Source organism: Molossus molossus, unplaced genomic scaffold (assembly GCF_014108415.1).
Source record: "Molossus molossus isolate mMolMol1 unplaced genomic scaffold, mMolMol1.p scaffold_m16_p_12, whole genome shotgun sequence".
Taxonomy (NCBI): domain Eukaryota; kingdom Metazoa; phylum Chordata; class Mammalia; order Chiroptera; family Molossidae; genus Molossus; species Molossus molossus.
Genome location: NW_023425347.1, coordinates 43,756,522 through 43,783,815, shown reverse-complemented (window position 1 = coordinate 43,783,815; position 27,294 = coordinate 43,756,522). Strand labels below are relative to the sequence as shown.

General features: G+C 35.6%; 1 protein-coding gene across 3 annotated transcripts; it reads left to right on the top strand.

Annotated features, from left to right (window-relative positions):
* Positions 1–53: 53 nt before the first annotated feature.
* IFI44 (interferon induced protein 44) lies at positions 54–27,294 on the top strand. 3 transcript variants are annotated; one of them, XM_036257131.1, is made up of 9 exons: positions 54–155; positions 392–855; positions 6,691–6,727; positions 7,366–7,561; positions 7,715–7,861; positions 14,430–14,601; positions 15,616–15,716; positions 17,281–17,455; positions 27,183–27,294. In XM_036257131.1, exons 2-9 carry the CDS (start codon positions 402–404, stop codon positions 27,242–27,244), a joined length of 1,344 nt encoding a protein of 447 aa, XP_036113024.1. In that variant the 5' UTR covers positions 54–155; positions 392–401; the 3' UTR covers positions 27,245–27,294. The 3 variants fall into 3 exon arrangements, with proteins under 3 accessions (XP_036113024.1, XP_036113025.1, XP_036113027.1); XM_036257132.1 differs by lacking the exon at positions 27,183–27,294 and adding an exon at positions 18,304–18,577; XM_036257134.1 differs by lacking the exon at positions 17,281–17,455 and having other exon boundaries at positions 27,183–27,280.

Below are 27,294 nucleotides of genomic sequence, written 5' to 3'. Positions count from 1 at the left end.
TGTTTATGCTACCCTGGCACATTGCCAACTGGGCTGGGCCACAGTGACTTTCGGTTTCCTTTTCTCTGAGTGTCTGCTCTCATTTTACGCCTGCTGCGCTGTCCAGACAGAGCAACTTCTCTCAGCTTCAGCCCTTGTCCAGATTCTACAAACTGGTAAGAGACCTGCTGCTTTCCACGTTTCCCACCCACTTGTACACACCGCCTTTTGCAAAAAATTCTATTCAAAAATAATACTTTAGAAAGTTTTTTTTACTCCCTATCTGTCCACCCTCTCTTTACATATTCTATGTGGAATGTAGAGTAAATAAGAGGCATGCGTGCAAGCTTTGCAGCAGCACACATGATCTGTTTTTCAGTATTTATGGAGAATATATTTGATTTTCCTCTAGGTTGAGAAATATGGCAGTGACCACTCGTTTGACATGGATGCAAGAAAAGAAACTGCAAAACTATTTGGGAGAAAAGCAGTTTAGCCTTCTCTATAAGGCTAGTGTTCGTGCAATCTCTGCAAAAGATTTGCTTCAGACATGCTACAATCAAGGACCCACTATAACAGTGATTTATAGTTTTGATCGTATTCTTGGGGCATATATACAAGAGAATTACCACGAAAACAAGCCCGTTCGCATCACCCTTTTGGTCTTGGAAGGGACTGAAATTTCAAGATGTGAAATAGGACCACGTTTACCACACTGTTTTTATTGTTCCTGGTATGATCGGAATAAGATCTCAAACTTCCTGATAGATCTATCAGAAAAAACGGTAAAGATGAGCTTAGGTACAATTAAAGAATTAAAACTACCTGAAAATCAGAAAATTTCCTTTCAAGAATGTGAAGTTTTTCGATGTGAAGGTAAGTTTGACTAGATAATCTACAGCATTCTCTCCTGCACACTTGGAGGGTTGGAGCTGACTGATTTCTTTAGGGAAAAATGACCTTTTTCACTTGTTCTTATTTCCAGATGACTCAGACTAGAACTTGGCCACAAATAGCAGGCTGAGATAACCATGGTCAAAAGTAGCATATATAATGTTTTTTGGAGTGTGTTTATGTGGGGAAAGGGGTTGGTGAGGAGGAGGTAAGGTGGAAATAGGAGAGAAGTGAACATCAAGATTGTGAGATTCTCTTTTATTTTTTTAATTAACTTTTGTTACAGATGTTTCTCCTTTTCCCCCCACTGATTCCCCCCTCCACCTCCCTCCCTGCCCTGTCCCCAGCTTTGTTGTCCATGTCCATTGTTCATGCATACATGCATATAAGTTCTGTGGTTTATCTCTCCCCCACCACTCCCTCTTCTGGGGATTGTCAGTCTGTACCCCACTTCCACATCTCTGGGAGTACCCCATTCCTCAGACTGTTATGTTCATTATATTCCACAAATAAGTGAGATCATATGATACTTGTCTTTCTCTGTTTGGCTTGTTTTGCTTAGGAAGATACTTTCCAGGTCCCTCCACGTAGTCTCAAAGTATAAGAGATCTTTCTTTCTTACAGCTGCATAGTACTCCATTGTATATATGTACCACTGCTTTTTTATCCATTCATCTACTGATGGACACTTGGGCTGTTTCCAGATCTTAACTATTGTAAATAGTGCTGCTACAAACATGGGGGTACATATATTCTTTCTGATTGGTGTTTCAGGCTTCTTAGGGTATATTCCTAGGAGTGGGATCACTGGGTCAAATGGAAGTTCAATTTTTAATTTTTTGAGGTAACACCATATTGTTTTCCATAGTTGCTGCAGCAGTCTGCATTCCCACCAGCAGTGTACTAGGGTCCCCTTTTCTCCACACCCTCGCCAACACTTGTTGTTTGATGACTTGTTGATGGCGGCCATTCTGACAGGTGTGAGGTGATACCTCGTTGTTGTTTTAATTTGCATCTCAAGTGGGAATGCAGACTGGTGCAGCCACTATGGAAAACAATATGGTGTCACCTCAAAAAATTAAAAATTGAACTCCCATTTGACCCAGTGATCCCACTTCTAGGAATATACCCTAAGAAGCCTGAAACACCAATCAGAAAGAATATATGTACCCCCATCTTTGTAGCAGCACTATTTACAATCGCTAAGATCTGGAAACAGCCCAAGTGCCCATCAGTAGACGAATGGATTAAAAAGCTGTGGTACATATACACAATGGAGTACTACGCAGCGGTAAGAAAGAAAGATCTCTTATCCTTTGAGACTACATGGAGGGACCTGGAAAGTATCATCCTAAGTGAAACAAGCCAAGCAGAGAAAGACAAATTTCATATGATCTCACTGATTTCTGGAATATAATGAACATAACAGTTTGAGGACAATCCCCTAAGGAGTGGGGAGCTGAGAGAGGGATGAACAACAGAATTTATATGCATGTAGGCATGAACAGTGGACATGGACAACAATCGGGGGAAGGGGCAGGGAGGGAAGGGGGAGGGGGGAATCACTGGGGGAAAAAAGGAGAATCATTTGTAACAAAAATTAATCAATAATTTGCATCTCAAGATTGTGAGATTCTCTTGAAAAGAAACCAGAAGTTGGACTTCTGTTGATTGGTATTGGATCCTTTCTGATGCAATTTCCCATTATAGCAAAAGACCAAAATTCACTTACTTGTTTTTCCACTTAAGAACTTTTAAATTTTTTCTAATATTTGCTCTTGTAAACAATGCTCCTGTAACATCTTTATGCATAAAACTCTGTACAAAAATACTTCTTTAGGGTAACTTCCTGGAACTGTAATTGTTTAACAGGTAAGTACATTTATATTTAAAAAAATATTTTTTTCTTTATTGATTTTAGAGAGAGAAGAAGGAAAAGGGAGAGAGAGAGAGACATCTATGAGAAAGAACATCGACTGGCCACTTCCTGCATGCCCCCACTGGGGATCGGGCCCACAACCTGGGCATGTGCCCTGACTGGGAATCAAACCAGTGACCTCCTGAGTCATACCAGCCAGGCACATTTACAATTTTATAGGCACTTTCTGAAAGCTTCAGTTGTCTATACTATCCCCAAGAGTGTTGTAGAAATGCCTATTTCCCTATATCCTTGCTAATCTTTGATATTATCAAACTTTAGGAAATTTGCCATTCTGATGGTCAAAAGATGGTGTCTCTCCCTTCTCTCTCTCTGTATGTGTTTTGCTTATCCCTGATCACTAACAAGTTTATGTATATTGGCCATTTACATTTCTTCTATGAAATACTTGTTTATGGGATGGGGAACCTTTTTACTGCCAATGGCCATTTGGATATTTATAACACTGTTCACAGGCTATACAAAATTATCAACTTAAAAATTAGCCTGTTATATTTGGTCAGGCTGATTTGGTGAGGTGTGTGATGATAGCTGGTATTGATTTTGTGGGCCTTATATGGCCTGTAGGCCAGACACTCCGCACCCCTGACAGGCTCCTGGGAATAATACTCCCTGAGAGTTGTATATTCCATACAGAAAATCTGTGATCTTTCCACTTGAATATCTATCAGGTTACATTATTCTTTGGTCACATATTATTTTAAAGATATTATAATGTTTTCACAGCATTGATATTGCTGTGGAAAACCTATGTCCAGCTTTAGTCATTCATTCATTCATTCATTCATTCATTCATTCATTGTATCCTTTTGAGTGATTTGATCTTTCATCCTGGGTTCCCAAACATTTAAAAAAATTTTGTTGATGTCTGGTAAATCTACTTGGATATGTCATGATGTTTACCATCTCGTGTCATTTAAGTAAACTTTTCTAAAAGCTGAATTTAGAAAAGGGTGATGATATTGGTTAATAAAATTATACAGGTTTTGGGTATACAGTTCTATAATACATCATCTGTATATTATATTATGTGTTTATCATCCAAAGTTGAGTCTCCTTCTATCACCATTTATCCCCTCTTTACCCCTTTTTGCCTCCCTTTAACCCTTTCCTTCACCATACTATTGTCTGTGTCCATGAGTCTTTCTTTTTTTTTGTTTACTTAATCCCTTCACCCATCTCACCCAGCCCCCAACCACCTACCCCTGACAGCTTTTATTGAAGTATAATACATAAACAGAGAAATGCACAACTGATGAGTGTACCAATTGATAAACTTCTGCAAATTGGACACACTCATGTAACCACTACTTAGATGAAGAACCGCATTATCAACATCACTTCAGAAGACTCCTTTATATCTCTGCCCAGTAACCAACCAAAGGTTACCAAATTGTCTCATATCAACATTAGTTAATACTTCTTGTTTTTGAATTTTATATTAATAGAACCTCACCACAGTATGTGCTCTTTTATGTCTCTCCTCTTTCATTCGTTTGAAAGATTGAGCAAATACAAGGGATTAGATTATAAAATCAGACCCTGAAAAAAATCAGATTTCTTACTAATATCAAGTTTTACCATTAATTTCAGGGATAAAGGCAATAAAAAATCTCAGAGAAGGCAGAAAGAGTACCAGGATATTATGTGTGGCTCCCAGATCCTTTTTTCCCCACATTAGTTATATGATTTCTGGTTAAGAACAACAGGCCTGGGTTTTAAATAAAGTGTAGCACCACCTTATATATTGGAGAATAGTTAGGTTTTGGAACATTGACATACCAAAGCCAGGGACTCAATTGTGTCCTCCTACACTGCAGATGTTGAAGCTGTAATCCCCAATATGGGAATATCTGGAGATGGGACTTCTGAGGAAGTAACTGAGATTAAATGAGGTCATGAGAGTGCGGCCCTGGTTTGATAGGATACATGCCCCTAAAAAAGGGGCACCAGGGGCTCTCTTTCTAGCCATGTTCACTCAAGAACAGGTCGAAAGTGAAATGGCAGCCCGAGGGACTAAGACAACTAATTTACATGCACTTTTCCAGGAATATGTGCCTCATAAAGCCATAGAATCTGAATTTATTTACTGAAAGTAATTCTTAGCCAGGGACATCCTGTTAAGGACTTCAAGAGATAAGTACTTTTCTTGTAGCAAATAACATTTGTCTATTTATCCGGAAATAATATTATTGGCATATTTGTAAGAAAATCAGACTGGATCACATTTCTTTCTTTGCTTGAGAGTGTTACTCAGTAAGGGGTGCCTCCCTAGTGATTCATCCATGTTACTGTAGGCAGCAGTAATTTGTCTTTTTAATTTTCCTACAGTATTCCATTGTAATGATTATGTCACACTATTTTTAAAAATCAAATCACTGTTGGTGAACATTTGGATTGTTCAGTTTGGGGCTATTACAAATACTACTGTATAAACATTCTTGTACATATCCTTTGGTTTACATTTATACATATTTTTCAAAGAATATAAGCATGGAATTGCTGGTCAAGGGTCTGAGAATGTTCAGCTTCAGTTGATTATGACAAAGTTTTCCAACACAGTTGTACCAGTTTCCACTACCACAAGCAGTGCATGGAAGTTTCTGTAACTCAATCTTCTCCAATACTATAGAGTAGCAAGTCTAACATGCGTCTGGTAGTATGGCATTTTGTGAATTTGTCTTTCTTTGATTAAACTCGTTAGCACTTTATATATTTATATTTTAAACGAGTCAATTCTTATAATAATATATCTTTTTTTTAATTTATAAAATTGGTCTTTGTTTTTCAGTAATTTTTTCTTTTTATATTTTAAGACATGTTTCTTTATTATTTTCCCTTTCCATTTTCAAGACTTTCCTTCTTTCTTGGTTGTTAATGAAATGTACGTTTACCTTAAAGTTGATATAAAAATGTTTATATTGTTACTTTTTATACATAATTGCAATTGCATATTTTTCCCTTTTGGATGTTAAAGTTATTTAAGAGAATACTTTTTTAATTTTCCAAGAGTTTACTTTTCTGTTTGCTTACACCCATTCTTTACTAGTTTTATTATATTGTAGCCATTGAGTGCAGTCTTTACTATTTCTACTTTTGGTAATTTAAAGAGGTTTTTTTTTGTAACCATATATATAGCTATATTTATAAATGTTTCACACCATATGGTTCTTTTTTAGAGACTAATTATCATCAATTTGCACCTAATTATTTCAATTTTAAATCTACTGTAAAAGAGTCGCCTTTTCTAAGCAACAAAATAATTCTGGGCCTGAGTCTCATTGGTCCAAATGAGGTCCTCAGCCCATCACTGAACCACTTACTGTGCTCTGATCAGATAGGCATGAGTAGCACCTACTCTTCTGAAACCAGGAATAAAATCAACTGGACTATAAATTCCAGAAGCCCCAGTTATTGACAATACCTTTTGGAACATATCTGGTACCTGTGGTTTTTTTTCATGTGTGTCTCTGCACATTACCCCTTTCAGACATTGGACTATGGAGGAGGAATTAGAGCATTCCCGGTCTTTCCTTGCCTGTCCATGTTTCTAGGCCTTGCTTCTCTGATTCAGAAGGGATACCCACCCTCTTCTCCACATTGGAGCAGGCCACACCCTGCTGCTGAGTGATTGGGTGAGAAATTATCTGTAGACATCATAGTCTTGCAGTGCATCATAGTCTTGCCCTAGCCTCTTCCAATGAGGTGGTATTAAGGATATTTGCTATAATTTTCTTCACACACTTTTCACTATACTGCACTATTCTCACAAAAAGGTTATTTTGGTATTTTTTTTCTAGTGAATTCACTGACATTCATTCAGTCAGCCAATTGATGAACAATTTATAATCTTCATTATTCTTTGATTATTTCCTCAGATTTGTTAGACACAAGGAAGATGAAGGGAGTTACTGAGTGAGTCAAAGTTTTTAGTTCTATTATTCTGTTAATTATCTTATACTTTTTCTATTATAGGCTCTGTTAATATGAACCTATTATGACAGATAACTTGTGGATTATTAAGAACAAACTATAACAATATCTATAATCATAAAACTAAATGGTAATAGTAATCATATATATAAAAAAGAACACTGACCAGAAAAGAAATTTCTAGTTTTTTACATACTTGAAGGAAAATAATTATTTGGCTGTATGTCTACATTTTTGCTAAGAATTCTTGCTATGGAAGGGGTGGTCTCCTGCTATAAACTTCAAAAGTCACTTATTATGGTGTGGTTTTGTTTTTTATTATAGATCATTTATCTTCATGTTTAATATAGTTGCTATGTATTTCTATCAACTTAAATCTATGCTTAAATCTGAAATATTTTATGTCTGATCAGTCTTAGTTAAAAGTGTAATTTTTGTTTTTCCTTCTTTTACACTAGGATTTGAGGTAGGATAGTTTCATGCTTTCTTATACAAGAAGGCAAGTTGATAATAGAAAATAAATAATAATATATAAGAAAGAAAATACATTCAAGGAAAATTTATTGTAAGGTCTTGCGATCTAACCTCAGTCATCTGTTAAAATTGTCTTGTCTGAACAGGCTTAGGGAGAGCTTATTGTCTGCCATAAGAACTTACAAACCATATAGAGACCTGGTTCACCAAGTACGCATTCTGCTCCTGGGTCCAACTGGAGCTGGGAAGTCTAGCTTTTTCAACTCAGTAAAGTCTGTTTTCAGAGGCTGCGTAACCCACCAGGTTTTGGTGGGCTCTGGCACAACTGGGACATCTGAGCAGGTAAGTCCATTCTCAGCCTTTGCTTTTTTTGTTCAAGTTAGATTTGAAAAGCTTTATTTTCTGATCAACTTCATTATGTAGATTTCATCTCAATTTATACCTTTTCAAAAAAAAAAAAAATGAACTCTTACAGTTCCCTTTTTCCTTTTGCAGTACAGGACATATTCCGTTAAGGCTGAGAATGATGGCAGCCCCTTGCCTTTTATGCTGTGTGACTCAATGGGGCTGAGTGAGGAAGGTGGGCTGTGCATGGATGACATACACCACATCTTAAAAGGCCATGTTCCTGACAGATACCAGGTACAATTTGGCTAATTATTGAAGAATTATCATTGATATTAAAAACGTTTATATTTTCCCACTATAGAGAACAAAAGACTCTAGTTAGGGCATCTGCATTTATTTTCTTAAACTATGTTCGTTCAAGATCCTTTGTTTCCTTTTGATATTTTATTTTACAAAGAATTAAAATGTTCAAAGGTTTCTTCTATCATAGCTGCCATTATAATTCTGAACGTTGTTACACATTTAATTGTTTCTGGCTATGCAAAAGAGAAATCCAACACATCGACTTATTCATGTAGGTAATTTTTCTTAAGTAGCAGGAAGCCTAGAGGTAGGCAGCTTTGGACCAGCGTGCCAGCTCTTCGAGTTAATTAATTTCAAGGTCCTTATGACTTTCTGTTCTGAGATCTTCAGCATGGAGTGCTATGGATTGAATGTTTGTGTCCCTTCAAAATTCATGTGTTGAAGTCCTACTCTACAATGTGATGATATTTGGAGGTGGGGTCTTTGGAAGGTGATTAGGTCATGAAGTGAAGCCCTCATGAGTGGAATTAGTGTCTTTATAAGAAGATATACAAGAGAGATAATCTCTCACTCAGCCACACGAGGATACAGCAAGAAGGTGGCTGTCTACAAACTAGGAAGGGAACTCTCACTAGACACCAAATCTGTCAGCACCTTGACCTTGAACTTCTTAACCTCCAGAACTATGAAAAATAAGTGTTTGTTGTTTAAACCACAGACTACTGTGATTTGTTATAGCAGCCCAAGCTGACGAAGACATATATGGCTTTCCTCCCCCTGCTCTCAAGATGCTCATGTTGAGCAATGTTAGAGTTCCAGGCAAGAGAAAAAGTGAGATTAAAGAGAAGGGCTGGTCTGCCTTTTAAAAAATTTTTCAAATTATTTTTGTAAATATTTAGATCTTGAGTTATTCATTAATTTACCTTGTTCCAAATGACTAGTTATGTGCCAACATCTCATTTAACACCTTTGCATCTTTTTCCTACCAAAAATAGGGATTGATTTTTGTATCTTCTAGTTTATTCTATAAATATTGATGTATTTATAAATTTCCTTATTATATTCATTACCATACTGTTTAATTGTTTTAATTACTATAGCAATCAATTACATCTTGATAGATAACTCACTGGACAAATCATACTAAATATTTATTTCTCATATTTGTTTTTCTTGACCACTATTCCAAGTGAGCTTATTTGCATTTCATTTGATTGTTTATGCTTTATTTGGTGGTACTTTGATTAAAATTTTGTTAAACTTTTATATTCAAAGTTGTTTCACATCTTCACATATCCAGTGTTTCTGTCAAGAAACACAGAATGTTTTCATTTTATATTTATATTTCTTTTATTCTTTAGCATAGAGCTATCCTGTAGAGGTAGTTAAGTTTATTTTTAAATAGTCCTTTTTTAAACAAAAATCTTTATTATAGAGAACTTTAAACTTATGCTAAAATAGACAAAACAATTTAATGAATTCCCATTTACTCATTTCAACAGTTTCTTACTCAAAGCCAATCTTGTTTCATCCATATCTACTCACTTTCTCTTCTATATTATTATTTGATTTTAAGATTTTTTTTTTTTTATCCCACCTGAGGACATTTTTTTGATATTTTGTTCAGATAGAGTGGGAGGGCGAGAGAGGAAGAGAGAGAGAGAAACATTGACATGAAAGGGACACATTGAGTGGCTGCCTCCTGCATGACCCTAACCAGGGTTGGGAATGAACCACAACCAAGGTACGTGTCCTTGACCGGAATCAAACCCACGACTCTTTGGTCCATGAGCCCACACTCTAACCACTGAGACAAACAGGCCAGAACCACATTATGTGTCTTTTTAAACAGTTTTTTTAATGATTCAAAAAAATTTTCAGCCTATTTTATCTGCACATTCTGCCTCTATCTCTTTTTTTAAAATTAATTAATTTTTGTTACAGATGTTTCTCCTTTTTCCCCATTGACACCCTTCTCCTGATTCTGCCCCCTCCCCCACCACTGCATTGTTGTCTATGTCGATTGGTTACTCATACATGCATGTAAGTTCTTTGGTTTATCTCTTCCCTCCCTGCCCTGCCACCCTCCTCTGAGGTTTGTCAATCTGAACCCTACTTCTATGTCTCTATGTCTATTTCATTCATCAGTCCACTTTCTTCACTATATTCCACAAATAAGTGAGATCATGTGATACTGTCTTTCTCTGATGGGCTTATTTTGCTTAGCATAATACTTTCCAGGTCTCTCCATGTCATCTCAAAGGATAAGGGATCTTTCTTTCTTACAGCTGCATAGTACTCCATTGTGTACATGCACCACAGCTTTTTTATCCACTCATCCATTGATGGACACTTGGGCTGTTTCCAGATCTTAGAGATTGTAAATAGTGCTGCTATGAACATAGGGTACATATATTCTTTCTTATTGGAGTTTCAGGCTTCTTAGGATATATTCCTAGAAGTAGAATCACTGGGTCAAATGGCAGTTCAATTTTTAATTTTTTGAGGAAACACCATATTGTATTCAATAGTGGCTATACCAGTTTATATTCCCACCAGCAGTGTACTAGAGTCCCCTTTTTCCATACCCTCGCCAGTACTAGTTGTTTGATGATTTGTTGTTGGTAGCCATTCTGGCAGGTGTGAGGTGATACCTCATAGTTGTTTTAATTTGCATCTCTCTGATGATTAGTGACATTGAGCATTTTTTCATAAGTCTCTTTGTCCATTTGTAAGTCCTGTTTAGAGATGTGTCTATTTAGATCTTCTGCCCATTTTTTAATTGGATTCTTTGTCTTCCTTTTGTTAAGTTGTATGAGTACTCTGTATATTTTGGAGATTAACCCCTTATCTGATATAGCGTTAGCAATTATGCTCTCCCATATAGTGGGTTCTCTTTCCCTTTTGATGGTTGTTTCTTTTCCTGTGCAAAAGCTTTTTAGTTTGATGTAGTCCCATGTGTTCATTTTTTCCTTTGTTTCTCTTGTTTTAGGCCTTGTATCAGTGAAAATTCTGCTGTGTGTGATGTCCAAAATTTTGTTGCCTACATTTTCTTTTATGATTTTATGGATTCACAAGTCAGATTTAAGTCTTTTATCTATTTTTACTTTATTCTTGTGTATGATAGAAATTGATGGTCTAAGTTTCATTTTTTTTGCATGTAGTTGTTCATTTTTCTAACACCATTCATTAAAGAGGCTGTCTTTACTCCACTGTATCCTCTTGCCACCTTTGTCAAATATTAATTGAGCATAATGTCTTGGGTCAATTTCTGGGTTCTCTGTTCTGTTCCACTGATCTATATGCCTGTTGTTGTGCCAGTACCAGGCTGTTTTGATTACAACGGCTTTGTAGTATAACCTGATATCCAGTATTGTGATCCCTCCTACTTGGTTCTTCTTTTTCAAGATTGCTGTGGCTATTCAGGGTCTTTTTTGGTTCCATATAAACTTTTGGAGTATTTGTTCTAGTTTCGTGAAATATGTCATTGGTATTTTGATTGTGATTGCATTGAATCTATAGATTGCTTTGGATACTATGGACATTCTAATGATGTTAATTCTTCCAATCCATGAACAAAGTGTATACTTCTACCTTTAAAAAAATTTTTTTTCCCTGTATTTATTTTACAGAGAGAGGAAATGAAAGGGAGGGAGAGATAGAAACATCGATGAGAGAGAACATCAATTGGCCACCTCCTGCATGCCCCTGACTGGGGATTGGGCCCACAACCTAAGCATGTGTCCTGACCAGGAATCAAACCAGCGACCTGTTGGTGTATGGGTTGATGCTCAACCGCTTAGCTGCACTGGTTGAACTATACCTTCTTCTGTTTCTTTTTTCAATGTCCTGTAGTTTTCTGAGAACAGGTTTTTTTTACTTCTTTGGTGAAGTTTATTCATAGGTATCTTAGTTTTTTTGCTGCAATGGTAAATTCAATTGTGTTTTTTTTTTTTTTAGTTTCTCTGTGAGTCCATTATTGGTGTATAAGAATGCCATTGATTTCTTGATGTTAATTTTGTATCCTGCTACTTTGCCAGATTCATTTATTAACTCTAGTAGATTTTTGATGGAATCCTTAAGGTTTTCTATTACAATATCTTGTCATCTACAAATAAGACAGTTTCACTTCCTCTTTTCTAATTTAGATCCCTTTTATTTTTTTCTTCTTGTCTAATTGCTGTGGCTAAGACTTTCAGTACTATGTTAAATAAGAGTGGTAAAAGTGGCATCCCTGTCTTGTTCCTGTTCTGAAGGAAAAGCCTCTATCTCTTTTGGCATTTTTACTTGCAATTTGTTTTTTAAGAAATCTGTTTGGTTATTTTGCAGACTTCCCTACAGTCTGAAATTTGCCATTTTCACCACTTGATGTAGTTTTTTTATAGTTTTTATGTATCCTGAAAATTGATAGATGAATGTAGAGACATATTCAGATTCAGGTCTACTTTATAGAGAGTGTAGTGTTCTTCCATGAAAGCCACACAATTTTGGATTTTCTCAGTTTTATAATATGGATTTCATTAATGTTCAACACCTAGATCCTTTTTTTATTAGGGTATGAAAATAGTGATGTTCTATCTCTATCATTCCTTCTTTATTTCACATGTGAAAGACAAACTTCTCATTTACTATTTGATTACTATTAAGTAATTACTGAGCAAGTAATTATTAAGTAATTACTTAATAGTAATCAAATAGTACAGTTAATATATAGAACGTGCAGGATATCTGTTTGACTTTTTATGTTTCTGAAATAATAAGTTGGTTTATTTGCATCTGCTAATATTGACCAGTGATTATTTTATTATCATTGTGAACTCATGAATTGAACATATTTGATATGTTTCAATGCACTATAATTTCTCTCCATACTGATGTCAAATGTACCATTTTCGACCACTAGGAGCTGCTACAATTTGGATTCTGAGTCCTGTTGACATAAAAATTTGCTATATTCCTTGATTTCTGTTATGACTATAAGGTTAAACCATATCTTATATATTTACAGCCCAGATTTTGTATCAGTTATTTTTTTAAGAAGTTTTGGTTTGGGTCATTAGAACTGTTCATTGCTACTTGGTGGATTGTTGGTTCTTGTTTTTCTTTTTTTTATTGTACAGATCTAAGAAATATATATTTTAATGATAAGATATATTATAAAACTACACAGAAACAGAAACATTTAAATACAGGACTAGATAATTTTTACTTAATTTCTTTTATCTTGCATCTGTATCTGCTTTGTCCAAAGAGAGAATCTCTAATTTCAAGGACATCAGAGATGAAAAAATATGTTACAAGTAATTTGCTTTATCACACATAATATTCACTGTAATTTCAAAATAAATTATTTAAAAAAATTATTTTTTCTTTATTGACTTTAGAGAGAGAGGAAGGTAGAGGGAGAGAGAGATAGAAACATTGATAAGAGAGAACATCGATTGGCCGCCTCCTCCATGCCCCCCACTGGGGATTTAGACCACAACCTGGGCATGTGCCCTGACTGGGAATCAAACCTGTGACTTCTTGGTGCATGGCTTGGTGCTCAACCACTGAGCCACACTAGCTGGGCTCAGAATAAATTATTTGACATTACCATGAACAATCCAATCATAATTATGTTTAATATCAATAGAATAAAAATAATCACAATAAAAATCAGAAATAATTAAAAATTTTAGCAGTTTTTTTTTTTTTTTTTACATTGTATTTAGAACATATCATGTAGTAGGGGTATACAAAGAACTGTGTTTTAAAGTCAATCAGAAATAGTTTCTTTTTGTAGCTATGACTCCAATTGGATGCAAAAGTTTACTGGTTTAATTTGATTTAAAGGTTTCTTGTTAAAATTAATTTTGTTTTATATTTATGCTATCATTTATATGATTCTAAAGTCAAATCTACAAAATAAGGTATATTCAAAGAATCCACTTTCTTTTTTGTCCTTCAAATATGTTCTCTTCTCTTCCTATAAGTAACCACATAAAAAATTGTGATTTACTTTTCTTTTTTAATACATTAAAAATACAGATCTGTGGTTTCCTCTTTTTTAGAGAAGTGATAGAATGCTATATGTTATTAATATAATAGAATTTTGCTGTTACAAATAGTTCTAAAATTCATAGTCTTGTACATACATCTGTGGGACAGATTCCCAGCAGAGGAATTTCTGGTTTAAGAGTAAATCCTCTCATTTTGTACCATTCCTCCCCACTTGCATTGTGCAGATTTCTTTCTGAATGCCTTTACCTTCACCATTGTCCACATTGCTTCTATCTAGGATACTTTCTGCCATGTTATTATTCCCTTATTCAGATGAACTCACCTATTTTATTTTTTATCTTCATATTACATGTCCTTTCTTCACAGAAGCTTTACCTATGTGAAAGGATTGCTAGCTACTTGCATAATGACTGTCTTCCTTACCCTATTGTTCGCCTCAAAATATTAGAGACTTGTTGGTTTTATTCACTGTTTCACTTACTTGTACAGGGCATGGTACTGTATGTACTTACATATATTTGTTAAAATAATATGTTCCCTTATGTTTACCATACAGTTTGACTGCATGAAACCAATCACACAAACTAATAGTAATTATATTAAGTTCCCATTGCTGAAGGATAGAATCCATTGTGTGGCATTTGTGTTTGATGCCAACTCTATTGAAAACCTCTCTAATGAGATGGTAACAAAGATCAGAAGAGCTCGAAGGGAGACGATAAAATGTGGTGAGTTTCATTCCATATTACTTTCAAGACTAATAGATTAGACTATATTGTAGAATGGTTTTTGAACAGGATGAAGAATTTAAGAAAGTGCATATTTGAATCTTCCCTGGCCCATCAGTGTAGTTCATTCAAATCAAGCACTCCCTAGCTGTATGTCTTGCTGCAAGTGATTTAAATTTTCTATGACTCAATGTCTTAATCTATATAATTAGCATAACAATGGATATTTTAATGAAAGGATTAAACAAATTAATATATATGAAAAGTTTATTTTCCAAGAATTCTAGACTTCCCCTTGGGCCTTAAAGGATCAGAAAGAGGAAAAAACATTTTAGTAAGAAAAAGAAACAGGGAAGTAAGATGTTTGGTAGAGAGGTAGTGTAAAGGCCTTGGAGAAGGTAAGCAGGATTAGGGAATTAAGGTGCCCCTCACTAGGCTTTTTTGTCTTTATTATCCATTCTGTTTGGGAAAGAGCCAGTTTATCACAATTTTGATGAAGTTAGAAGTAGGGAGTGATTGATTTACTTGCTCAATGAAATTTAAAACCATGCATGGGTGGTGTGCTGGGAGGTGTCTACTAACATTGCGACATAGGAGCAGTTTATTTGCAATATTTTAACATATTCTATTTCCTTGAGGCCTTTTCTTCTCAATCTTGTTTATTAGAACCCTTTGGTCTTTTTTCTAGTCTTCATAAAAACACAACTGCTGGATAGGATATAAAAGCAATCAGCAATATTGTAGCATAAATTTTAATGACCTCTTCCAAGAGGTGATTTCATTGGAAGCCTGATTTCCTACCATGAGAGGCAATGAAGGGGATTTCCTATGTCAGAAAAATCCCAGATACCAATGAGTAGTTCAGGAGGACTTTTTTTTTTAGGGGGTAGGGGATTTCCCCAAATTTCTGAAATTGTTCCATAGATAATCTATTGCATAATTGATAGCTGACTAACTGAAAAAATACTGATGCTGCTTATAATAATGAAAACAATATGTATCTGCTTGGCATAGGTGTGGTACCTTTGGTTTTGCTCACTTGTGTGGATAGCATGGATCTGATTAGGAGAGGAGACATTATAGACATATACAGATGTACGCCTGTGAAGCTCAAGGTAATGAATGATGTCTTTTGTAAACACATTTTCTGGTATGTCACTATAATCATATGATATTACTGTGTATAAAAATAAAAATAATACCTATGGAGTGTAAGAATATTTTAAACAATTGCTTGGATAATTCAGAATTATTTCCTGAGTTTTAAATATGAAATATTTATTTATTTTTACACTGACACAGATAACTCCATTTATTACAATTTAATTCAATTAGGTTCAATTCAACAAATATTTGTTGATTACCTGTAATGGTTGCGCCAGTGTGATAGTCTCTAATCAGATCCACAGATAATTAAAATAATTTCCCTGTACCAAGGAGCTTGCAATTTTATAGATGGAGGTGAGTGGATAAGGGAATGAGATGAGAAAAACTTGACAAAGCAATATGATATGATTGAGTATAATAGATATCATGAACTAATTAAAAATAAAATGTTTTGAAAATTCAGAGAAGGAAAATATTGTGCTAAAGGGCATAAGAAAAGATTTCATCACTGAGATGGCACTGGAAAGTGGCTTTTAAGGCAGAGGAGTACTTCAGGAAGTGAAAAGAAAAAAAGGGGAAACTCTCAGGCCAGAGGGACAGCATAAGTGAATAAATACATCAATGCAGGGAAAAACAGCGTTTCAGTAAACATGGAGCTGTTGAGTTTAGTGGAGGGCTGGATCCTTGTAGGGAAAGATAGAGTGAGAAAGTAACATTTGCATGAGGTGATTTTACTTACTCAGGTGCATTATGGGGAATCATAGCAACTTTTTGAAAGAGTAGTGAAGTGACCAAATTCAGCTTCACAAAAATTAGTCTGGCACCTATGTAAAGAATGGATTGGAGTGAAAAAGATCACAGAAGGGGGAACACCAGTTGGAAGAATTTTATGATAGCTAATATTTGTTAAGCACTGATTATGTGACTGATTTTCTTACTCAATACTTTAAACATCCTTATGAAATGGGTATTGTTATTACCATAATTTATAGATGAGAAAACAAAAGCACAAAGAGAAAAGCATTTGCTAATGTTTATTGATGGTGCTAAGAAGTGACGGAGCCCTATATTGATCCCAGGCAATCTGGTTTCGCAGAAAAACTAATCTAGAGAACAATGAAACATCAGCACTGCACACCTGAAATGAATATGAAATAATATTGAATATCAATTGTAATTGAAATATAAAATTAATAAAAGAATTGAATATTAGCATTAAGCTAGTAAAATCCAAAGAATAAACTTTTAAAAGAAAACTGAGGGAAAGTGTGGACTTATACTAAAAATGCTTCAGTTTCAAAGTAGTTTATATAGAACAATTAATCACCTTTGCTTTGAATTCATATTGAATCTGTTACATGTATTCTAAATGAAAATTAGCAGTGAAGTTAGAGCTTGACTTGTGACGTTCTTTAGAAAAAGTGCTTTGTGGACCACATCTCTTTCTCCATTACCGCAATGGGAACAATACTGCAAGCGCCTGCCTTTGTTATTGCTTTTACCATTTATATTGACATTAAATAGTGTTTTTCATTGTTTTGAGATTTCTGGGTTTTAACTTCTGTGTTGCAGATGGAGGCAGTCCACAGAGAACTTGGATTTGCTCTTTCTGACATCTTTGTGGTCTGTAATTATACCTCAGAGTGGGCTCTGGATCCTATAAAGGACGTTCTGAATCTCTCTGCACTGAGACAGCTGCTGTGGGTTGCTGATGACTTCTTAGAGGATTTGCCTCCTGAGGAAATAGGTGAATGCATTTAATAGTATGAGAACTTGAAGGTGTAGTTTTGTGGCTACTTCCTGCTTGCATCTATTGAGTACATGGCCGTTCTCTGTGTCTCTGTGAGTTGCTGCCCTGTGAGTAATCCTGCCCTTGAATGCATTGGCAGGATGTGTTTTCTCCCCTCACATTGCCTGATCCCTCCATCCCCACCCAGGTACAACCTAGAGAATTTTCACTACTTCTCTTCCCCTAGTCTTGTTTTAAGATGAAAGTTTTAAAATGACGCAGCTCTATCATTTCCCACTGTCTGAACATCCCAAGCTGAATCCTTGCCCTCATCTACTAAAATGTGCATTTTGGCTTGGGACCTAGAACTGGATTGGATCCTCATTGTTCCAGATCAGATGTGATCTTTGATTATTTGGCCCTTCTTTGAGACCTTATGTGTCTGTCTCCTTGACTTGGCTTTTGAAAATTCTCTGTCGTCTGAATCCCTCCCAATGCAGTGTGGCTGGTGCTAGATGAGACGCTTGCCTTTCAGAGGCAGAGCCTGCAGCCTTACGCGTAGTCCCTGCTCCCAACCTGCGCACGGTATGCAGTGCACTGGTCCAACCCAAGATGAGACAGCTTCAGCTTATACTCAAATCTTACTTTAGTTTGTGAAGTCAAAATAGAATATTATATCCTTCCTAGTGTTCCACTCACACACTACTGGAAAACTCTCGAACTGCTGGCTTTGCTGTCCTGATTGTGCCATCTTGGTGTCTCCATTTCTTCTCTCCTCATGGTGCATGCACTTTTGAAGTCAGGATTGGCTTAGACCTTCAGTAGCCCAATGTTTCTCTTCTTTCTGGTTGCTTTTCCTTTCTCAGATAACTGAAGAAAAGCACTTACCATGTGTGCAACAGAAAAACAAATACACGAACACTTCACATATTAATTAATTTTATCTCATTGGAGAAGAGTAAAAATGGAGAAGTGAGAAAACACAGGAAAAAGAGAAGTAGCCAAAACTGAGGGAGTGTATTTTACTTATAGCCGGGATGAAGATGCACAAAACATGACAATACCTACAAATAATCTAGAATAGCAGGATTTAAAGTTGTAAAAAAAACCCAATCATAATATTTTTGGATGTTAGTTCTGTACTTGTGAAAAATTAAAGTTTCTTCTTATAAAACTTGGCTCATGTGTGTGTATGTGTGTGTGTGATTTGAAAACGTTTATTTTAATATGACGTGTCAGCATCTTTTGATCTTGATCCATGTCATCCTAATTTTGCCTTCTTATTTCATTTTTAAAGTATTTGATTTTGTTCTCTTTGGGTCCCCAATTAATGTTTTATTCTTTAACCTAAAGCCATGTTTTGTTTAATATTTGAACCCCTCTTGCAGGATGAGGCTATTAATATGAATGAGGTCCATAAGATTAAAACTGAAAGAAACTATAGTTTGATTGCTCTGAAATTACAAATATTTTAGTTCTAAATGACAAAATTCAACTTGAACTACATGAATAAAAAACAAAAAAGAGGAATGTAGCATTGGATCAAGTAATGAAACCATAGAAAATGCTGGGATTGAATTAAACTGGCCTCAGAGATGAATCTAGGGATTTAAGCAATTCATTCTCTCTCTCTCAATGAAACATCAGAGATTATTCAAGCAGCACTTGAGTTTGATAATTGCTGAAGATATACATACTATGGCAAACCACAGACAAGTCTGAGGAGACAAAAACAAAGTCAGCTTTTACTGAGTTTTAGAAGAAAATTGGAGAGAGGTTGTGGCGGTTTCTTATTGCCAGCTGGTGGTGGCTGATTGCTGTTGCTGGGGAAGGAGAGTGGGCAGCTGGTCATTGCTGGCAAACGGGGGGGGGGGGGGGGTAGTCTTCCTTCTTCCTTTTGATTGTATAAGCTTCAGGTGCTGGTTACATAGATGATGAAGGATAAGTGTGTGAAAGCTCTCCCTTCAGGGCTTTCCAAATCCATTTTAAATTAGGGTGTCTTTATTTTCACATTTCCCCCCTTTGATCAAGATCTTTCTTTGAAAGCATTGCTGATCAAGAGTCAAGTTTTTCTGCATTTAGTGGTTTTGTTCTATGGTGCCAGGAAGGACCTTCCCTGGTTGCCATGTCCCACATCAGAGGAAAAGTACATAGTGATGGGAAACCATTTAAGGCCACATTTAAATAACAAGGAAGATAGAAGAGGGAACTCTCAGACATTTCCCAATCAACGTTTATATCTTTTAAGTATCAGAGATCATCTCCAACTGCTGGGCTAAGACCATCTTATTCAGTACATTGTTTCTACAGGGATTTGATAGGCAACAGGCACAGAGTTTAAAATTGGTTATACAAAAAAAGAAAATTGAGGAGCAGAATAATAAATCCCACTTGTAAAATGACCCTCAACCAAGATTCCAAACATGAAGGCAACTGGCTAAATAGATAGAAAGACCATGGTTCATTAGGCAAAGATTTTTGCAACAAATGGGCTTGTTGTCTAATTTTATGTAATTAAGTTTTTGCTTTCCCAGAGGAATTTAGCCAAGTGCAACAGGTAGTTTCTGCGATTGCACATATGCCTCCTAAGTAAATAATCAGGAGCTATTATATTGTCTAAAGCTAGTTTGGTTAAGGAATCGGCAGCTATTGCCTCATTGGTGGAATTGGCAAGTTTTCCCAGTGTCAGAGAAAGATTTATGATTAAATGTTCATTGGCATGCACACCAACAAGAAGAAAGAATGATCTCCCTGTGGAGACCATCTGACTATCTCTTGGGAGTTCTCATTTAAGGTGGCTGTCAAGGTCTAGTGGGAGGACCAATGGGAAGATGAATGGAAGGCCTCAGATTTATTATGGATGCCAATAGGAATAATCAACACTCTCAGTGAGCATGGTCTCTGATCTGCCAACTATCTAGCCATTCATAGGGCCATTGAGGGTTCCATCTGCCACAGACAGGTAGTGCCCATAAGACTACTGCTAGAGTTTGATTGAAGCAGGGTGTGGGGGACTTTGTGTGTGGGAGCCTTACTGTATAAGTAACATCAAGGGGAAATTAGCAGCAGCATTAGAAATAAGATAAACAAGGAAAAAAAGAATGGATATACAGGTCTGGTCTCGTCATCTTAGGAGAGCTTCCTGCCTCAGATGTTGTCTGTTTTAAGTCTTGAAAATCTTTACTTTTTTTTTAGATCATAGGTCAGTGTGCAAGTCTATTTGGGTTTTGGAGCTTCCTTCAGGTGTAAAACATGAATCCAAGAATCTGTTCCTTGGAACTTGGAAGGAAGTCTCTTTGGAGGTGTCTTTTACAATAAACAAAACCTCCACGTTGTAAAATGTGGTGTTTGAGATTTTCATCTCCTGGGTGTGCATTATGAAAACATTGCTCTACTAAAACATGGCTATTTTCAGTGGATGTTTGCTTTAATTAGTTTTGGATCAAAAGAGACAGGAGTTAAAAGCATGGTGTGCCCAATAATTAATTCAAAGTGTGAGAGTTTATGAGCTCCAAAGGGGCTGAATCTAAGATTTGGAAGGACTAACGGCAATGCTTATGGCCAAAGTATTTGGAAGGTTTCCATAAATTTTGCCAGTTGAGTTTTGATTATGTGGTGTGTCCACTCAACTAGTAGCATTGGGAGGACTGATTAGGGGAATAGAAGTGTCTGGAGTGCTGAAATTTATAACAGTCCATTTTCCAATATATTGTGGGGTTTTTTTTGTTTGTTTATAGTAATGGCAGAGGCAGGTGGGTTTTGTTTAGGGGCTTCCATCTTTTAAAGTTGTAGATTAAGAACCTTAGTGTTTTTTCTTTTAGTTGAATTATCTGGGGTACAGACAAGCTGGTTTGCTAGACTGACAAAATCTGAAGTGGACATAGTCTCCCATGTTCCCAAATTAATGAAACTAGAACTCAAATAAAAAGAAGATATAATACCCCATCTCCTCAAACTATTCCAAAAAATCCAAGAAGACGAACACTTCCAAACTCATTTTATGAGGCCAACATAATCCTAATTCCAAAACCGGATAAAAACACTACAGAGAAAGAAAATTACAGGCCCATATCCCTGATAAATACAGATGCCAAAATCCTTAACAAAATATTAGCAAATCGGATCCAGCAATACATCAAAAAAATTATTCATCATGACCAAGTGAAATTCATCCCAGGCATGTAAGGATGGTACAATATTTGCAAATCAATAAATGTGATACACCACATAAATAAAATAAAGAATAAAAACCACATGATCATATCAATAGATGCTAAAAAAGCATTTGACAAAATCCAGCATCCATTCCTGATAAAAACCCTCAGCAATCTGGGAATAGAGGGATCATATCTCGACATAATAAAGGCCATATATGAAAAACCTAAAGCCAACATCACACTCAATGGGAAAAAACTAAAAGCATTCCCCTTAAGTACGGGAACAAAATGGGGATGCACACTTTTGCCACTCTTATTTAACATAGTACTGGAAGTCTTAGCCACAGCAATTAGACATGAAGAAAAAATAAAGGGGATCCACATTAGAAAGGAGGAAATGAAACTGTCATTATTTGCAGATGACATGATGTTGTACATAGAAAACCCTAAAGACTTCATTAAAAATTTACTAGACTTAATAAATGAATTTGGCAAGGTACCGGGACATAAAATTAACATCAAGAAATCAACGGCATTCTTATACACCAATGATGAACTCACAGAAAGAGAAACTAAAAAAACAATCCCATTTACCACTGCAACAAAAAATTAAGATATGTAAGAATAAACTTAACCAAAGAAGTAAAGGATCTCTTCACAGAAAACTACAGGTTATTGAAAAAAGAAATAGAGGAAGACATAAAAAGGTGGAAGTATATATCATGTTTATGGATTGGAAGAATTAACATCATTAAAATGTTCATACTACCCAAAGCAATCTATAGATTCAATGCAATCCCCATCAAAATACCAATATTTCACAGAACTAGAACAAATACTCCAAAAGTTTATATGGAACCAAATAGCCACAGCAATCTTGAAAAGAAGAACAAATAGGAGGGATCGCAATACCAGATTTCAGGTTATACTACAAAGCCACTGTAATCAAAACAGCCTGGTACTGGCACAAGAAAAGGCATATAGATCAATGGAACAGAACAGAGAACTCAGAAATTGACCCAAGCCATTATGCTCAATTAATATTTGACAAAGGTGGCAAATGCATACAGTGGAGTAAAGAAAGCCTCTTTAATGAATGGTGTTGGAAAAAATGAACAAATACATACAAAAATAATGAAACTTAGACCACCAATTTCTATCATACACAAGAATAAAGTAAAAATAGATATAAGACTTAAGTGTAACTTGTGAATTCATAAAAATCCTAGAAGATAATATAGGCAACAAAATTTCATACATCATACGCAGCAGAATTTTCACTGATACAAGGCCTAAAACAAGAGAAACAAAGGAAAAAATGAACACATGGGACTACATCAAACTACAAATCTTCTGCACAGCAAAAGAAACAACCATTAAAATTGAAAGGTAACCCACTATATGAAGAGCATAATTGCCAAGGATCCATCAGATAACTGGTTAATTTCCAAAATGTATAGAGTGCTCATAGAAGCCAACAAAAGGAAGACAAAATACCCAATTAAAAAATGGGGAGAGGACCTAAATAGACATCTCACCAAACAGGACATGCAAATGGCCAAGAGACATATGAAAAAATGCTCCATGTCACTAATCATCAGAGAGATGCAAATTAAAACAACTATGAGGTATCACCTCACACCTGTCAGACTGACTGCCATCAACAAATCATCAAACAACAAGTGCTGGCGAGGGTGTGGAAAAAGGGGACTCTAGTACAGTGCTGGTGGGAATGCAGACTGGTATAGCCAATGGAAAACCCTATAGTGTTACCTCAAAAAGTTAAAGATTGAACTGCCATTTGACCCAGTCATCCCACTTCTAGGAATATACCCTAAGAAGTCTGAAACAGCAATCAGAAAGAATATATGTACCCCTATGTTCATAGCAGCACTATTTACAATAGCTAAGATGAAACAGCCCCATGTCATCATCTGTATTTAGTGCAGATGGGATCTACATGATTGGAAAATTAATAATATCCTTGTGAGGAGTATTACATTATGGAAATGTGTGGGAATTCCATGGAAGAATTAAAATGGTCCATGTCGTCTGGCTGGTGTGGCTCAGTGGTTGGGCGTAGACTCATGCACCAAGAGGTCGCCAGTTTGGTTCCCAGTCAGGACACGTGCCCAGGTTGTGGGCCAAATCCCCAGTGGGGAGCATGCAAGAGGCAGCAAATTGATGTTCTCTCTCATCAATGTTTCTCTCTCTCTCTCCTTCTCACTTCCTCTCTCTATGAAATCAATAAAGGAAAAAAAAATCTTTTTTTTAAAGTGATGAAAAAGGTCCATGTCAATGACCACCAGAACAAAACTGGCTTCTGCCTTATAAGGGGTTAGAATACAAAGACTGATGCATTGTCCATTTCTTGGCTGTATCTATGTGGGTACATAAAATAAGTAGGGATATTTTTATTCAAGCTATAAATATTGGGTAGGACCATGTCATACTCCTTTATGGAAATTGCCAATGTGGCAATACACCCTCCAGAATGCTAATAGGAAAGTAATTACCAAAGGTGACTTTGGGTAAGATTCCTTGAGGGGAAGAAATGGCAAGTAGACAATGTAGGGCCATTAATGCAGTCCCCAAGTGACTTCAGCTGGGTCCTGACAAGGAGAAACACATATTAGACTTTGACTTTGCTTATCTTTTGTGTGTAGCAATGGCTGAGGACACTATTAGAGATTTGGAACGATGCAATGTAAATAAACTCAGTCCCCTAGGTTATATTTTAGCAAATCAAAATGTATATTTCGCTGTCGTTTATGTACAAAAATGAGTTAAGAGACCTAACATCATATGGACTTATCAAATTCTATTTTATTCATATTAGTAGCAAGTTGATTAAGGGCTGGACTGGAATATTAAAATATCCATTCTTAAAAACTGGGGATGATAAAGACAGGAATGATCTGCTGGCTTAATTGGGGCGTTCCGTGGTGTGAGGTTGTGGGGATCAGGAGAAGAAGGATGATGCAAGCACACAACTCTTTTCCAACAGAAATTCTCTCTGATCTTGCCAGATTCAGTTGTATCAGATTTAGTACTACAATAGTATACCTGAGTAGAGGCAGGTGTTAATACTCAGGAAATGATTTCAATCCCTCTGAATCTGACTTTCATACTGGAAAGGAAAAAATGGACGTGACAGTGACTCACCCTATGTGTCTAAGTGAGGACTGACTGTAAGTGCTGCTCTGTTGCTGAGGAGAAGGGTGGTCCCATCACCTACAGGTCTAGAGGAAAAATAAATTATAAAAGAAAATGGACAAAAAACTAAAGAAGGCACTCTGTAGAAAAAGGAAATTCAAATGACAGAATCAATTTAAATTCCAGTAACAGAGGAAAAATGTTCTAAATCTTTAGTAATAAACAATATCCAAATAAAATAATTTGATTCTTTTAAACCTTCATTGAGCTTTAGTTGACATATCACCACAAACTGCACATATTTAAGGTATAATTTTGGATGAGTTCTGAAATATGAATACGTTTGTAAAATCATATTGACAATCAAGGTAACGAATATTTTCATCACCCACAAGTTTCACAGTGCCCTCTAATCTATTATCTTCATTTCAACTCCTATCCTGGTCCTCATACAACCACTGGATTCTGTCACTCTAAGTCAGTTTGCATTTTTAGCATTTATAGAAGTGGAATCATACAGAATGTACTCTCTTTCTGTTTGGCTTCTTTTATTCAGCATGAAGATTTTGAGATTCATCTATGTTGTTGCATGTATCAATAATTCCTTCTTTTTATTGATGAGTAGTGCTTATTGTGTGGATATATCACTTTTTTTTTTTTTTTTTTTTTGCATTCACCTGTCAATAGACTTTTGGATTGTTTCTAATAAAGCTGAAGATATGCAGATAGACCTCATGAACTAGTAATTTGACTATCAGTTATATATCTTGGGGACACTTTTTATATGTGGATTAAAATACATGTATAAACATTTTTGTAGTAGCATTGTCCATAATAATCCAAAACTGGAAACAATCTACATACCCATAAATGGTAAATGGATAATAAAATTGTGGTATATTACATAGAGCATTTAATTTCATCTAGCAATGAAAATTAAAGAACTATAACTGTATTCAACATTATAGATAAACATTACAAATATAATATTGACCAAAAGAAGAAAGATATATATGAATCTATATGTTATGAATTGATGTATATACATTTCACAGAGTTCTAAGTAAAAGAAAGAAAATGATGACTATAATAAGGTGATCACCTTTCAAGAGGAAGAGATTGTAAAGAGTGAGCAGCTCACCTGGTGCATCTGCAGAAGCGAAAAATGTCCTCTTTTGAACAGAGTGGTGGTGAAAGGGATATTTGCAATACAATTATATCTAAGTTGTATGTTTGTATATTATAGACTTCTCTGCATGTATTTCATATTTCATAGTTAAAACAGAAATAAAATGAGAAGTCATATTATACACTAACATTGGAATAATAAAAAATGGGTCTGAATTCCTATTCTGCCTCATAATTTGTGATCTTTTAAAATCTCTAATTTCTTCATCATATGTATGAAGGTGGTAACACTTTATTCATAGATATGCTGTAAGAATTAAATTGGACGATATACATAACTAGATTTCAGAGTAGACACTTAGAAACATAAAGTCAGGTGCTGATAAACATTACTAATCCTATATAACAGCAAACTGAAAACTTACAATATCTATTGTAAATTTAATTTTATTTTGTTTGAAAACGAAGATAAGACTTGGACTAGCAGCTCCAAGAAAACGAAAGAGGCTGAAAGTTAAAGTATCAAAGTTTTTATTTTTCTTGTTTGATATTCACTTAAAAAAATGCACCTTTGGCTTCAAGATCATACCGTATCTCAAATTCAAAATTTAAAATAGCAAATTGAAGCATATGAAATGGCTTGGTCACGTCTGCCCCCTAGTGGCCAATGCTCTACTAAATGAAGAAGGTTACAACTGGAGAAGTGGAATGAAAACTGCTAAGGCTTCTACCTCGTAAAAGAGCTATCACAACAAATATTTTTAAAAATGTAATTTTGTAAAAAGTATGCAATATTTAAACGGAAAGTGATTTGCTCCTTGTGTTGAGTATGTGATAGTATTCGGAAATGCTGTGCTCTGTTACAATTTTTATTTTATTTCTGTTATTACATTCAATCATATTTGCATTTCAAGCTAATATAAGTGTATGTTATTGTAGCATGTTGTCAACCTGCAAAATAGGAATTTGAATGTACTGTTACCAAGGCTAATGGTGACCAATGAACACATAAAATGAGTACTTTTGCCTTTTGCTTTTTATAAATGTGATCCCAAATTACATGACTTCTGAATAATGAAAATTTGAACCTACTTGTATGTATATGCATTCATTTGTACAGGCAAATTACAACCTGCAGAATAGGGGAAACATTTTGCTTCTAGGGCCTCATTTCCTCTATTTTAATTTATATTTGATTTAGGATTATTCCCTAAGAGCCAAGAGTTTGCAAAATAATTACTATAGTAATTTTGTAAAAAATCATGACAATATGCCCTGATTCCTTGCTGTTGTTTTCTTCACAGATTTAAAATGGATTCCTTTTGCCCGGCCAGTGCGGCTCAGTGAATTCAGCGTCACGCCATGAACTGAGAGGTCCCAGTTCAATTCCTGGTCAGGGTACATGTCTGGGTTGTG